General features: G+C 43.2%; 1 protein-coding gene across 1 annotated transcript; it reads left to right on the forward strand.

Moving 5' to 3' along the window:
• The first annotated feature begins 1,537 nt into the window (after nucleotides 1–1,537).
• LOC121571927 (metal regulatory transcription factor 1) lies at nucleotides 1,538–16,115 on the forward strand. Its single transcript, XM_041883725.2, has 11 exons — nucleotides 1,538–1,706; nucleotides 3,526–4,042; nucleotides 9,306–9,544; nucleotides 10,153–10,284; nucleotides 10,398–10,471; nucleotides 11,944–12,077; nucleotides 12,298–12,372; nucleotides 12,696–12,753; nucleotides 12,865–13,499; nucleotides 14,799–14,868; nucleotides 15,131–16,115. The coding sequence occupies exons 2-11, from the start codon at nucleotides 3,569–3,571 to the stop codon at nucleotides 15,412–15,414; spliced, it is 2,175 nt and encodes a 724-aa protein (XP_041739659.1). The 5' UTR covers nucleotides 1,538–1,706; nucleotides 3,526–3,568; the 3' UTR covers nucleotides 15,415–16,115.

The raw sequence follows: 16,115 nt of genomic DNA on the forward strand, positions 1-16,115 counted from the left end.
TGGTAACTCTATTGAACTTATCCTCTGCAGCAGAGGTAACTCTGGGTCTTCCATTCCTGTCGTGGTCCTCATGAGAGCCAGTTTCATAATAGTGCCTGATGGTTTTTGTGACTGCACTTGAAGAAACATTCAAAGTTCTTGAAATGTTCTGTATTGACTGACCTTCATGTCTTAAAGTGATGATGGACTGTCCTTTCTCTTTGTTTATTTGAGTTGTTCTTGCCATATTATGGACTTGGTCTTTTACCAAATAGGGCTATCTTCTGTATACCTTCCCTACCTTGTCACAACACAACTGATGGTCTCAAACGCATTAAGGAGGAAAGAAATTCCACAAATGAACTTTTAAGAAGGCACACCTGTTAATTGAAATGCATTCCAGGTGACTACCTTATGATGCTGGTTGAGAAAATGCCAAGAGTGTGCAAAGCTGTCATCAAGGCAAAGGGTGGCTATTGAAGAATCCATGGGGCGGCGCGCAATTGGCCCAGCATCGTCCAGGGTAGGGGAGGGAATGGCCGGCAGGGATGTAGCTCAGTTGATAGAGCATGGCGTTTGCAACGCCAGGGTTGTGGGTTCGATTCCCACAGGGGGTATGAAAAAATTATTTATGCACTAACTGTAAGTCGCTCTGGATAAGAGCGTCTGCTAAATGACTCAAATGTAAAATGTAAATATAAAATATATTTTGATTTGTTTAACACTTTTTTGGTTACTGCATGATTCCATATGTGTCATTTCATTTTGATGTCTTCACTATTATTCTACAATGTAAAAAATAGTAAAAATAAAGAAAAACCCTTGAATGAGTAGGTGTGTCCAAACTTTTGACTGGTGGTGTATTTCAGATGGTTTGCTGTGTTGCTTTGGCTTAACCTTTAAAAGCCAGTTAGAGTAGTGGTCAGAAATAATTAATATTCACAAGATGGCGCTGTAGCACACTTCTATCCAAGAGCTATAGCTGTACAGGTAACTGCCAAAATAATAGAAACACTTGAGTAAATGAGGGATACAAAGTATATTGAAACAAGGTGCTTCCACACAGTTGTGGTTCCTGAGTTAATTAAGCAATTCACATCCCATCATGCTGAGGGTCATGTATATAATGCTGGGCAGGCAATTATTTTGGCTACCATGGCTATGCCCCTGGCTATAGGGTGACAATGCCCCCATCCACAGGGCACAAGTAGTCACTGAATGGTTTGATGAGCATGAAAACGATGTCAACCATTTGCCATGGCCATCTCAGTCACCAGATCTCAACCCAATTGAACACTTATGGGAGATTCTGGAGCGTTGCCTGAGACAGGGTTTTCCACTACTATCAACAAAACACAAAATTTGGGAATTGCTCCTGGAATTATGGTGTCGCATCCCTCCAACATAGTTCCAGACGCTTGTAGAATCTATGCCAGGGTGCATTGAAGCTGTTCTGGCTCGTGGTGGCTGGCTGTGGTGGCCCATGTTGGTGTTTCCTTTATTTTGGCAGATACCTGTAGTTTATTTCACGGTTGAGTGAGTTAATTCTGGGCGGAAAGAGGAAGCTGGATAAGTAGGCTGCTAGGGTAACTACGATGTTGCAACATTGTAACAACGGAGGAATTGGGTGATTGAGTCAGGATAAACAAAGCGGAAGACATTTTATAAAGACTTTGACGACCTTGTAGTTGTTCTTTACTGCATTTACGTGGTGATCTTTCAAAACGGTGAGTAGTTCGGAATTGTTATTGAAACACGGCAACATTTCTGTGTTGCGGCTGCTGAGTGAGTGCTACTTAGTAGCAACAAGTACAATAGTTTTGATGAGAGCCAAAGATCGCCGAGGAATGCCAAAAATGTCGTTGACTTTGTATTAGGCTACTGTAGTTTCAAACCGTTTAACCAATAGTACGTTTAACCAATAGTACGTTTATCTCATTTTTATGTGAACAAAATGCTATGCATATGTAGTTGTCATGATAGGCTACTGACTTGATACCAGTGGCGGTCGGTGCCGTTTAAGATGAGGGAGGACGATTTTTACTTTTCATGAGCATGGCCTTATTTCTATTACAGCACATTGGATGACTGTCATTCATATTCCATTCACCCAGTTCAATGTAACAGCGATAGGTTTAGGCTACTACATGATTCTCAGATTTTCCCTATACCCATCATGAGGTTGCTACAACCTAGCCTATGAATGAAAGTTTACAAGGTAGGTGCACACAGGTCGAGAGAATTTTGAGGAGACTGACAGTGACGCATGGACATACAGTCACACATTCAATAACGCCTTGCACACTCTTGCTTGCATCTAGCAATCTAGGGTGTAATCATTAGTCCAACAGTTGCAAATGAGAGTTTCTATTGGAAAAATGCAGGTATATTTATCCCCGTTCCATTTGCTTCCGTTTAAGAAACATTTTTAACAGAATCGGCGGAATGAATACACCCTTGATCACGCGTATTCACGGTTCACTTTCATAGCAGCCACGTTGTATTCCTTCTCGCATCTATGCACTCCCCTCCTCTCACCTTTTCCCTTCGATTGTGGACTTCAATGCACAACACATCAGCTCTATGTGACAAGGCGAAAAAAAACTTTCCAAGCCAAACCATATCATAACCACTACACACAGCCTACATCGTTGTCACCATATTAGCTAAAGTAACGTCATAGTCAACATAGCTAATAGAACTAATGCGTTAGTAAACCCGCTACAATCATGCAGTAAAGTCATTAAGCAGTTTAGAACTTACACCGGCGGGCCCCGGTGGCAATAAATGAGTAAAACCAAAAGCATACCTTGACTTGGAAGAGATCCAGTGTTGTGTTGGATAGTCATAGCCAGCTAGCTAGCATAGCATCCCTCTGTTTTAGCATTGTGTTTGAGTAGGTTAAACTAGCTAGCTGCATTTGCTAGCAGTAAAACGGAAAGTGAAGAAAAATAATGAAATCTCTCTATCTCTCTCTTGCTTCTCCTTCATTATGGAATCAATTAATTTGTTGAAAACTGTTAAACTATTGTCTTTCTCTCTCTTTGAGTTAACTACTCACCACATTTTATGCACTGCAGTGCTAGCTAGCTGTAGCTTATGCTTTCAGTACTAGATTCATTCTCTGATCCTTTGATTGGGTGCAAGAGCTCTGATAGGTTGGAGAACGTCCTCTGGAAGTTGTCATAATTACTGTCTAAGTGTATGGAAGGGGGTGAGAACCATGAGCCTCCTAGGTTTTGTATTGAAGTCAATGTACCCAGAGGAGGACGGAAGCTAGCTGTCCTCCGGCTACTCATTGGTGCTACCCTACAGAGTGCTGTTGAGGCTACTGTAGACCTTCATAGCAAAACATTGTGTTTTAATCAATTATTTGGTGACGTGAATATATTTAGTCTAGTTTTATCTAAAAAGGATAACTTTTTAAAATGTTTTAAACATTTTATTTTTATGAAATGAACTGAGGAGGATGGTCCTCCCCTTCCTCCTCTGAGGAGCCTCCACTGCTTGATAAATGTTCTCCTCTCTCTTCCTCTCTCCTTTCAGTGGCAATCCAGTTAGTGTGTGTGTGACACCTTTGTTACCATGCATGAGGATGAATGTCCAATCCAATGAGACCATGCTCTTTGAGGAGGAGGAAGAGGCGGACAAGACAAGTCGGGAGGTTGAAGAGGACAATGTGTCCAGAAGGATGGTTACTGTCAACTGGGACCAATGGGACAGGCTACTGCTGCCCTCTCCACTGGACTCTGGTGTGCACAGTCTGGACACAGTGTACGACAGAACCACTGTGATGATTGAGCAAGACCCTGTGGGTTCTACAACTGACAATAAAGAGGAAGAAGAGGACCTGATGATGTATCTAGATGAGGGATGTGAGACGGAGGATCGTGGAGGTCTGGAAGACCACTGGGAGGCCATGTCACAGGGATACATCCACCACACCATCTCCCAGGACCAGATCCAGTTCACCATCAACCCTGGTTCCACACCCATGCCCCGTCACATCCAGGGGGCCACCATCACACTACACTCTGAGTGCCCAGAGACCCACCACAGCGAGGTAAGCCTTGGCCTTGATAGCCAAAGACCTGAAGACTTGTGTTAGCTCCTCAAGCTAATGCCCGGGCTTTGGCTCAGTGGGCTAACCCCTGTTTCAACCCCAGTCGGTCACATAAGCATGTTTTTTTTAGGGGGTAGATCAGCTTTAATATTGTAGATAGATTGTAGCTTCTATCAATGCAATCGTCTGCATCATTTCCAATCCCCCATATATATATATTTTTAAATATACACTACCGTTCAAAAGTTTGGGGTCACTTAGAAATGTCCTTGTTTTTGTTCATTAAAATAACATTAAATTGATCAGAAATACAGTGTAGACATTGTTAATGTTGTAAATGGCTGTTGTAGCTGGAAATGGATGATTTTTAATGGAATATCTACATAGGCGTACAGAGGCCCATTATCACGTTGTGTTTGCTAATCCAAGTTTTATCATTTTAATTGATCATTAGAAAATCCTTTTGCGATTATGTTAGCGCATCTGAAAACTGTTGTGCTGATTAAAGAAGCAATAAAAGTGGCCTTCTTGAGACTAGTTTAGTATCTGGAGCATCAGCAATCGTGGGTTCGATTACAGGTTCAAAATGGCCAGAAACAAATAACTTTCTTCTGAAACTTGTCAGTCTATTCTAGTTCTGAGAAATGAAGGCTATTCCATGCGAGAAATTGCCAAGAAACTGAAGATCTCGTACAACGCTGTGTACTACTCCCTTCACAGAACAGCGCAAACTGGCTCTAACCAGAATAGAAAGAGGAGTGGGAGGCCCCGGTGCACAGAAAGAAAAAGCCATATCTCAGACTGCCCATCTTAATCTTTTATTTTTATTGGCCAGTCTGAGATATGGCTTTTTCTTTGCAACTCTGCCTAGAAGGTCAGCATCCCGGAGTCGCCTCCTCACTGTTGACGTTGAGACTGGTGTTTTGCGTGTACTATTTAATGAAGCTGCCAGTTGAGAACCTGTGAGGCGTCTGTTTCTCAAACTAGACACTCTAATGTATTTGTCCTCTTGCTCAGTTGTGCACCGGGGCCTTCCACTCCTCTTTCTATTCTGGTTAGAGCCAAATTGCGCTGTTCTGTGAAGGGAGTAGTACACAGCGTTGTACGAGATCTTCAGTTTCTTGGCAATTTCTCGCATGGAATAGCCTTCATTTCTCAGAACAAGAATAGACTGACGAGCTTCAGAAGAAAGTGATTTGTTTCTGGCCATTTTGAGCCTGTAATCGAACCCACAATTGCTGATGTTCCAGATACTCAACTAGTCCCAAGAAGGCCAGTTGTATTGCTTCTTCAGTTTTCAGCTGTGCTAACATAATTGCAAAAGGTTTTTCTAATGATCAATTAGCATTTTAAAATGATAAACTTGGATTAGCAAACACAACGTGCCATTGGAACACAGGACTGATGGTTGCTGATAATGGGCCTCTGTACACCTATGTAGATATTCCATTACAAATCTGCCGTTTCCAGCTACAATAGCCATTTACAACATTAACAATGTCTACACTGTATTTCTGATCAATTTGATGTTATTTGTATGGACAAAAAAATTGCTTTTCCTTCGAAAACAAGGACATTTCTAAGTGACCCCAAACTTTGGAACGGTAGTGTACATATGGGCAGTTACAAAACAAGTGATCTAATGATTCTGTGTTTTGCAGCAAAATCTGCAGAGCTGGGATGGTTGTATCCCCCATATACAGTGCATTCGAGAAAGTATTAAGACCCCTTTATTTTTTCCACATTTTGTTACATTACAGCCTTATTCTAAAATTGATTAAATTGTTTTTTCCCCTCATCAATCTACACACAATACACCATAATGACAAAGCGAAAACAGGTTTTTGCAAATGTATTACAAATAAAAAACCTAAATACCTTAATTACATAAGTATTCAGACCCTTTGCTATGAGACTCGAAATTGAGCTCAGGTGCATCCTGTTTCCATTTATCATCCTTGAGATGTTTCTACAACTTGATTGGAGTCCACCTGTGGTAAACTAAATTGATTGGACATGATTTGGAAAGGCACACACCTGTCTATATAAGTTCCCACAGTTGACTGCATGTCAGAGCAAAAGCCAAGCCATGAGGTCGAAGGAATTGTCTGTAGAGCTCAGAGACAGGATTGTGTTGAGGCACAGATCTGAGGAACGGTACCAAAAAATTGCTGCAGCATTGAAGGTCCCTAAGAACATAGTGGACTCCATCATTCTTAAATGGAAGAAGTTTGGAACCACCAAGACTCTTCCGAGAGCTGGCCGCCCGGCCAAACTGAGCAATTGGGGGAGAAGGGCCTTGGTCAGGGAGGTGACCAAGAACCCGATGGTCACTCTGACTGAGCTCTAGACTTCCTCTGTGGAGATGGGAGAACCTTCCAGAAGGACAACCATCTCTGCAGCACTCCACCAATCAGGCCTTTATTGTAGTGGTCAGACGGAAGCCACTCCTCAGTAACAGACACATGACAGCCCGCTTGGAGTTTGCCAAAAGGCACCTAAAGACTCTCAGACCATGAGAAACAAGATTCTATAGTCTGATGAAACCAAGATTGAACTCTTTGGCCTGAATGCCAAGCGTCACATCTGGAGGAAAAAAACAATTTAATCAATTTTAAAATAAGGCTGTTATGTTAAAAAAATGTGGAAAAAGTCAAGGGGTCTGAATACTTTCCGAATGCACTGTATATAACATTCTATTGGTTGCAAGAATTTTGTATAATATATTTTTTTGAATCCGGTGTCGTTTTGTGTATCAGTTCATAAACCATGTGCCATGGAATCTGTACATCGAAAATCTCCTCCCAACTATTTTGCAACTGGTATGGCACGGCTGTTATACTTTTTTATTTATCACAATTTTCTTTAGCCAATTCTTTAATGCAGCGCCGACAGACAAGTTCCCTACCTTCTCCCCTTTCACTTGCCTCCTCCATTTTTGCGGTAATGCTGCAATCAGTTGGTTGTCATTTTGTATAGAGCAAAACATCACTCCACCAGCCCTATTTATGATATAATTTACAAAGATTATGCAGTTTTTAAACATATTTTTTAGTAATTAGTATATTTGAGTTTAACCATAATATTTGTTGTAAAATTTGTTCTGTCTTTGCACATAAACCTGTTTTGATATCTGAGCATGTTCTATATTTATTTGGACATGTTGTCCGAAAAACACATTCCTGGTATTCTGGTTGTGAGGAGGAGAGGCGCCATTGCTCATTCACATACACTGAGTATACCAAACATTAGGAACACCTTCCTAATATTGAGTTGCACCCCCCCCTTTGATGTTCTTTGGTTGGTGGACCATTCTTGATACACACAGGAAACTGTTGAGCGTGAAAAACCCAGCAGTGTTGCAGTTCTTGACAAAAAACGGTGCGCCTGGCACCTACTACCATACCACACATACACAATCCATGTCTCAAATGTCTCAAGGCTTAAAAACCTTCTTTAGCCTGTCTTCTCTGCTTCATTTACACTGATTGAAGTGGATTTAACATGTGAAATCAATAAGGGATCAGAGCTTTCACCAGGATTCACCTGATCAGTCTGTCATGGAAAGAGCAGGAGTTCTTAATGTCCCGGCTGTTATGTCCTGAAGGATATTGCAAGGCTATAGCTAGGCAGAGAGCCATTTGTAGTATTATTTTAAATGACACCAAGTCGAGAGTGTAGGCATCAACCCTTAGGGCAAACAGTACATGGGGTTGGTCAGGCTCACACATGTGATGATGATGTCATATGATGTGTATTCTCAGTCTGTGAATAACTGACAGACCCTCTTTGGCATATCACATATACACTCTTAGAAAAAAGGTTTCCAAAAAGGTTATTCAGCTGTCCCCATAGGAGAACCCTTTTTGGTTCCAGGTATAACCCTTTTTGGTTTAAGGTAGAATCCTTTTGGGTTGTAGATAGAACCCTCTGTGTAAATGGTTCTTCATGGAACCCTTTTTCGTTCTTCATGGAACTAAAAACGGTTATTCAAAGGGTTCTCCTATGGGGACAGCCGAATAACCATTTAAAGTTCTAGATACCACCTTTATTTTCTAAGAGTGTAGAACATCGGGAAGAGATACGAAAAAGGGTTATTCAAAGGGTTCTCCTATGGGGACAGTCAAATAACCATTTAAAGTTCTAGATAGCACCTTTTTTTTTTCTAAGAGTGTAGAACATGGGGAAGGGAGTAAGAAGTCACTGAGGTCATTAAGTTACATCATCATCACTGAGAAAATAGACCATGCTAGGTTAGCAGCAGCAGCACCATATTGTGTGAGGGCGACAAGCCAACTGTTATGATGAAGTCAGTGAGTGAGTGGAAGAGACAGGAGAGGGGATTGGGTTGGGGCTTCTGTTTTCCCTCATCATTACCAGCCTCTCTCCCATCCAGAACCACTGAGTCTCAAGTTCTCTGCAGATGTCAAGATGAGATGAATATTTCACTGCTCTCTATGCTTTACAGCCTCTTGGTTCTCTTTCTGTGAAGTTAATTAGGTCTCATTCATAAATGTGCCCTTCAATCTTCTCATATAAACCAATACAGCTGATTCATTTCCAGACTTGATGTAATGCTTGTCAAGTGCTACATACCGGTAATTGCCATGAACACTTCCTACATGTTAAGTGAGCGTATGTTTATATACAGTAAGGGAAAAAAGTATTTGATCCCCTGCTGATTTTGTATGTTTGCCCGCTGACAAAGACATGATCAGTCTATAATTTATTAGGTTTAGGCTTGGCGATGGTCTTGTAGCCCATTCAAGCCTTGTGTAGGTCTACAATCTTGTCCCTGACATCCTTGGAGAGCTCTTTGGTCTTGGCCATGGTGGAGAGTTTGGAATCTGATTGATTGATTGCTTCTGTGGACAGGTGTCTTTTATACAGGTAACAAACTGAGATTAGGAGCACTCCTTTTAAGAGTGTGCTCCTAATCTCAGCTCGTTACCTGTATAAAAGACACCTGGGAGCCAGAAATCTTTCTGATTGAGAGGGGGTCAAATACTTATTTCCCTCATTAAAATGCAAATCAATTTATAACATTTTTGACATGCGTTTTTCTGGATTTTGTTGTTGTTATTCTGTGTCTCACTGTTCAAATAAACCTACCATTAAAATTATAGACTGATAATTTCTTTGTCAGTGGACAAACGTACAAAATCAGCAGGGGATCAAATACTTTTTTCCCTCACTGTATGTGGCGGTGTTCCATCTTTTCAACATAGTTTAAATAACAGCTGTTTGCCTGTCTGTTCTCCAGGTGAAGCGTTACCAGTGTCTATACAAGGACTGTACTCGTACCTACAGCACAGCAGGGAACCTGCGGACCCACCAGAAGAGACACAGAGGAGAGTACACATTTGTCTGCAACCAGTTGGGCTGTGACAAGGCCTTCCTCACTTCCTATAGTCTGAAGATCCACGTCCGTGTTCACACCAAGGAGAAACCCTTTGAGTGTGACCAACAGGGCTGTGAGAAGGCCTACAACACACTGTACAGGTAAGGGTTAGACCATACCATTGAATAGGCAGAGCAGATACCCCAACCTAGCTGTCTTGCCCCCCCCCCCCACATCGTTTTCTTAATATATTATTTACAGGCCCACTGGCACCAAAATTGTCAACTGAAAGCAATCGCAGTCAAGTTATTGTAGGGGGTAGTCTTCCTGCCATGGTTCAAGACAAGTGTCACGTGATAGTGTTTCATCAGTCATAAGTTCGGAACTCTCCTGACCCCTGACCTCAAAGTTAATGAACTTATCCCAGCGGCCTTTGGTATGCTGACCCCAAGTCAAGCCACAGCTCCGTGACTATCTGTTGGTATGCTGACTCCAAGTCAAGCCACAGCTCTGTGACTATCTGTTGGTATGCTGACCCCAAGTCAAGCTATAGCTCTGTGACTATCTGTTGGTATGCTGACCCCAAGTCAAGCCACAGCTCTGTGACTATCTGTTGGTATGCTGACCCCTAGTCAAGCCACAGCTCTGTGACTATCTGTTGGTGTGCTGACTCCAAGTCAAGCCACAGCTCTGTGACTATCTGTTTGTGTGCTGAACTGCAAACATCAGCCGTGTTAGTTATATCTGTTGTGTTTGTGTTGATGTGCAGGCTAAAAGCCCACCAGAGACTGCACACAGGGAACACGTTTAACTGTGAGTCAGACGGATGCACCAAGTACTTCACCACCCTGAGTGACCTGAGGAAACACATCCGGACACACTCCAAGGAGAAGCCCTTCAGGTGAGCTCACAATGAATGGATGAAGTTTGCAGTCGGTTGAATGAACGAATGAATGCATGCAGGAATGCATGAATGAACACAAAGAACCTAACTTGGTGTTGTTTTCTCCCCAGGTGTGACCATCCTGGCTGTTACAAGACGTTCACCTCTAGTGACCACCTCCAAACACACTTCCTGGGACACACAGGTACAGTGGAGTGGCGAGAGAGTGGGGAAACATAGCATGCTCCTTTAGCTCAAACGCTGTTTATTTTGAAATAAGACTAGGGAGAGTTGAAAACCCTTTGTCTAGAGATTCAGATACAACAATACGTTCTAGCACTTCTGTCTTTCCTCCCTGCTACGCCTTATTGAGTATTCCTAATGGAGTATGGCTTCCTCTACTATGTGTGTTTGTGTGTGTTGAAAACATCAGAGTTTATTTCAGCCCAGTAGATAGGCCTCAGAACCACTCAGCTCCCCAGATTGTTATTGGCCCATTTATTCTCCTAACGCCCTGTCAGTGAATCCTGATGAGCCTATTTATCCACATCCAGCAGAGTGCTGAGATCACACACACACACACACACACACACACACACACACACACACACACACACACCACGTAGGAGGATTGCTTCAATGTAGCAGATAAATGCTATGGCAGGGAGCGTACAGTAGAGACACCACCCATTGACAGCACTGACTGTGCATAATGACACACACACACACACACACACACACACACAACAGTCCCAAAAGTCCAAACCCCATCAATCTGGCACTCCAGCCAGGCTCAAGCAAACACTCATATATTTGTAGGAATTCAAATACTATTTGAACCCAGGTCTGATTGCTGCTGCTGTTGTTGTTGTGGAGCTTGGTGGTGAATAACACAGCTATTAATACTGCTGTTTCCTCTGGGGCCCAGGATCACTCACACACACACACACACACACACAGACACACAGATCAAATATACACACATACACACTTGCTTCTTCCCACACTCCATTCTGACTATAACACTCTGTCATTTGTCTTTCTAGCCTGTTCCTCTGATACCAGAGAACCCAACAAACTCTTCCTCCCTCCGAGGAGCTATGAGTCTCAGATGGGGTCTCTTTAGTTAACCATGACATGTGATCTGTGAATGCATGGAGACATCTGTAAACTCACATTGATATCAAAGGCTGAGGAAACATTGTCTGCCTGCCGTTTGGTTGGCTTCCCAGTGGATGTTTCCATCTGTAAGCTGCAGAACTGCTTGTCTGTGTGCGTGCCTGTTTCTCAGACAATGCTAGTAGCTTGAACCTCCTTGCCCTTTTCCCAAAAAGACACAGGCCTAAAGGCATTAAAAAGTCTACATCACCATAGTCATGTTATTAATGTTCCTTGTCATTATGCATGGGCTTGTATATTGCTGAGAGTATTTCTATATCCTCTCCCTTCACCCATGAGGCTAAGAGTTGTGGACGCAAATGACCTTTCTATCTCCAAGCTAGGACTATATCTCAAATTCCTATGGGGCTGTAAGCAACAAGGTCGGCTGCTGTATAAGAGCGACCAAAATAAGTCATACCTGTGTGTGTGTGTGTGTGTGTGTGTGTGTGTGTGCAGTGCATGCACGTGTGTACATATACAGTACCTGTGTCTGTGTGTGTGTGTTATTTCTCCTAGGTGAGTCACCCGTCCTTCAGGTGGACACAGACGGTGATAACTCCCTAAGCTCCTCCAACAGCCTGAGGGACAACATCAAAGGTTACGACCCTGGACTGTCAGCTGACATCACTCACAGCCACTCTCTCTCAGAGGTGAGTCCTCCCACCATGTGACTGAAAATGGCACTTAATGATGTTTTGACAATGACACATTTCATCTGTTTCTGTCTCGTATGTGTCAAGCCTATTACTGTTCCAATATCCATACAATCAATAGATTTGCTCTGTATTTTTCTCTCATTTAAATCTGTTAACTTGTGGTGCTCTCTAATCACCTCTTATAATCCATCAAATATCATGTTTTGAAACACAGGATTTGAATCCTCGTTCCCCATGTCTCAGTGATATGAGCCTGATTTCCACTGATTCTCAGCTCAGAGAAAATAACGTAAGTCATTTTGTACCGCTTTCTTTCCACATTTTCAATATCACACACTGAGTCTGAATAAACATATCACCATTCAATATGTCTTAAAGACATGTATACAGTATACAGTTAGCCCTATGCTATTGGCTATATAGACACTATTAGAGACTACAGCCATGTCTCAGGGCTAACTATACATGTCAATGTTGTGCATACTGTATGGTAATGTAAATGTAATATGGTAGCTAAGACATGTACTGAATATGTTTTGCTCAAGGCAACTGTAGGCTGCTTTTTCTCTGTTAGACTAATGTTACTCTGCTGCTGTCTTGTCCCTGTGGCAGTCTGATGCCCTGGATCTGATGTTTGAGTTGCTGTTTCAAGACAAGCCCCAGCCACAGGGTGCGTACTATGCTATGTTGTGGTGAACACCACCAGTGCGTTGTCGTCTAAATGCCTTGTCTCCTGTTTAGCCCTTCAAAACCCTTATTTCCTTTCCCCTATCTTCTCCAGATGTGTCGTCGTTGGCAGTGCCCTCATGTAGTTTGGAGAACCCATCTCCAACCGTGGTGCTCCCAGAAGCATCTACCTGTTTCATCTCTACCTGTCCTGCCCCCTCTGACTCTATCCCTGGTGAACCCTGTCCTGTACCCCAGCCCATCGCTGTCCTCACCGCTGGGTGTACCCCTGGTGAACCCTGTCCAGTTCCTGAAAAACCTAAACATGATGTGAATCCAGAACAGACATCCAACCAGAGCCTATTACAACAGCCAGCCACATCTGTCTATTCCCAACCAGGCTCCAATCAGAGCCTATTACCACAGCCAACCAACCAGAGCCTCCTACCACAGCAGAGCCTACTACTAGAGCCAACCACCACCCTCCATTCACAACCAGGCTCCACCCAGAGCCTACTAATACAGCCAGCTGCCACGCCCTCCATCCATTCGCAACCAGGCCCATACCCTCCACCCCCCAGCTCCTCCCTCCAGGCCCCACTAACACCCCTTTCCCTGGGGCACTCTGCTCCTCCTACTGTCCCTGCCGTGAGTATCCTCCAGCCCATGACCTTGTCCACTCAGAACCTCCAGTGGCTGTTGAACAGTGTCAATGACCAGAGGCAGCGGGACACACAGACACAGCTATCAGTAAGTCATCATTAACAAGTTACTAATAGGTTATTATAATTATAACAAGTTAGGCCCATTATAAGTTACACTACATGACCAAAAGTATGTGGACACCTGCTCGTCAAACATCTCATTACAAATTCATGGGCATTAATATGGAGTTGGTCCACCCTTTCCTGCTATAACAGCCTCCACTCTTCTGGGAAGGCTTTCCACTAGATGTTGGAACATTGGATGCACTTACTTCCATTCAGCCACAAGAGCATTAGTGAGGTCGGGCACTGATGTTGGGCGATTAGGCCTGGCTCGCAGTCGACGTTCCAATTCATCCCAAAGGTGTTCGATGTGGTTGAGGTCAGGGCTCTGTGCAGACCAAGTTCTCCAGGCATCCGCCAAACCCAGATATGTCCGTCGGACTGCCAGATGGTGAAGCGTGATTCATCACTCCAGAGAACGCGTTTCCACTGCTCCAGAGTCCAATGGCGGCGAGCTTTACACTAAGCCAGCCGACGCTTGGCATTGTGCATGGTGATCTTAGGAAACCCATTTCATGAAGCTCCCAACCAACAGTTATTTTGCTGAGGTTGCTTCCAGAGGCAATTTGGAACTCGGTAGTGAGTGTTGCAGCACTCGCCAGTCCCGTTCTGTGAGCTTTGGGGCCTACCACTTGGCGGCTGAGCCGTTGTTGCTCCTAGACAACAGCTCTTACAGTTGACTGGGGCAGCTCTAGCAGGGCAGAAATTTGATGAACTGAATTGTTGGAAAGGTGGGATCCTATGATGGTGCCAAGTTGAAAGTCAATGAGCTCATCAGTACGGGCCATACTACTGCCAATGTTTGTCTTTGGAGATTGCATGGCTGTGTGCTCGATTTTATACACCTGTCAGCAACGGGTGTGGCTGAAATAGCTGAATCCACTAATTTGAAGGGGTGTCCACATACTTTTGTATATATAGTGTATTATAACAGCTAATACGTTTAGGTTTGCTAGCAGATGTTGGTCTAATAATATAACATTCCTGCGTGTTTTTATAGGCACATTTTTTATGAATGTATCTTTTGTTGTCATACGGTATTTATTGGTGTCATTATTGTAGATTATTTATTGAAACCTCTAACCTGGAGTGTAGTAAAGCCAGCTAATTAGAATATGGAGAGGGTTGTCCAATCACTGGCCTGCTGGATCTCATCCAGTCCAACTGTTGATTGACCTTCAGTTGTTTTAATGAAACTATTCCTCTGTTTAGCCACGAGGCATTGACATTCTGTTAATCATATGCTGAACATGCTCTCTTCTCTTCTTCTGTTGTATTTCAGCAACAACATAGTGGCTCAACAGTAGAGAAGCTCTATTTTACCACAGCAATACCTATGGGAGGGAACACAGGTAATTTACGGAGATTCGTCTTTTACTTCATTAGATTTACCGATATACACCTCTGATGTATTTAGGTGTGCTTTTTACACTAGTATTCTACATTTTGATAATTTTGTATTTGATCGCTAAACATTATCAGTTGCAGAGCTGTAGATATTGTAATGCTAGCTACAAGACCGTATCTGTGAGGTTGTTGTACTGTACAATTTTTATGGATGTATGACTTTTTAAAAACGTTATTTTACATGCCCTCGGTCTTTGTGTGTTCTAGGGACAGCTCTGCAGCAGATAGGCCTGCATCTGCCTGTCATCGTCATCAGACAGGGAGAGTCATGCCAGTGTCGGTGCCCCTGCAGAGACGGCAGCACAGCATCAGACACAGAGAAACAGACTGGTTGTCAACCTACTGGTGAACCCTCTGGTGCCCAGGTCAAGCAGCCCCAGGACCTATCAACCCAGGACCCACCACCCCAGCACTCTCAGCCCCAGGACCCACTACCCCAGCCCCCTCGACCACAGCAGCCTCAACCTCCACCTCCAACTGTACCTCCCTGATGAAAATTCAAGTCAACCTTTTGATGCTGGAGAAACTGTTCCTGTTACTTATCCAACTGAGACGTCTCTATGCACTCTACTGTGTACTTAACTCTTCCTGTTGTTAATACCTAGTTCAAGATCAGGTCTCCCTACCCTGTCCCCATAACCTTAACCAACAGTAACCCCATACTAGTTGCTGAGGGTAGAAAGCAATAATTTGCTGCATTTCAGTATGGATCAGGTCAATGCAGTTTACCTACAGTGTTTTATTTTGATTTATGACATGTCTAGTAGCGTTCTATTATGAGTTGGGCTTGAACAGTGGCTGGCCGCTGAGTGTAGTGTGGAAAACAGTTGACTCAAGCACAAATCCTCTGAAGCAACATTCCTCTTTACATCCAGTCTTGCTGGAAACATTAAGGGTGACATTATTTTTGATGGGGCAGAAAGAAAAAGCACTGTTGGCAAAACGGAATATCACTCCCCATGCAGTACCTGGCATTGCAGTTTTTGTCAAATGTGTGTGGAATGTAAAATGTTATGGCATCACGTGCGTCATGAATCCGTACCATTTCATTATGAACCTGCAAAGGATCTGGAGATGTAGTAAATGCTGCTATAACAATATAGTGTATTTAGACACTAGCAAACTAACCTGGCAAAGTAAAACTATTTAGTTTTTCTTGAATGTTCACAATATAACCGTTTTTAACATGTCA

This window comes from Coregonus clupeaformis, chromosome 8 (genome assembly GCF_020615455.1).
Source record: "Coregonus clupeaformis isolate EN_2021a chromosome 8, ASM2061545v1, whole genome shotgun sequence".
Taxonomy (NCBI): Eukaryota; Metazoa; Chordata; class Actinopteri; order Salmoniformes; family Salmonidae; genus Coregonus; species Coregonus clupeaformis.

What these genes read in the sequence shown, in the direction of transcription:
- LOC121571927 (XM_041883725.2), top strand. Translation starts at nt 3,569, where the DNA reads ATGAGGATGAATGTCCAATCCAATGAGACCATGCTCTTTGAGGAGGAG. An exon ending in CAGAGACCCACCACAGCGAG is followed by an intron (nt 4,043 to 9,305) that starts GTAAGCCTTGGC and finishes TCTGTTCTCCAG; the next exon opens with GTGAAGCGTTACCAGTGTCT. An exon ending in ACACACAGACACAGCTATCA is followed by an intron (nt 13,500 to 14,798) that starts GTAAGTCATCAT and finishes GTTGTATTTCAG; the next exon opens with CAACAACATAGTGGCTCAAC.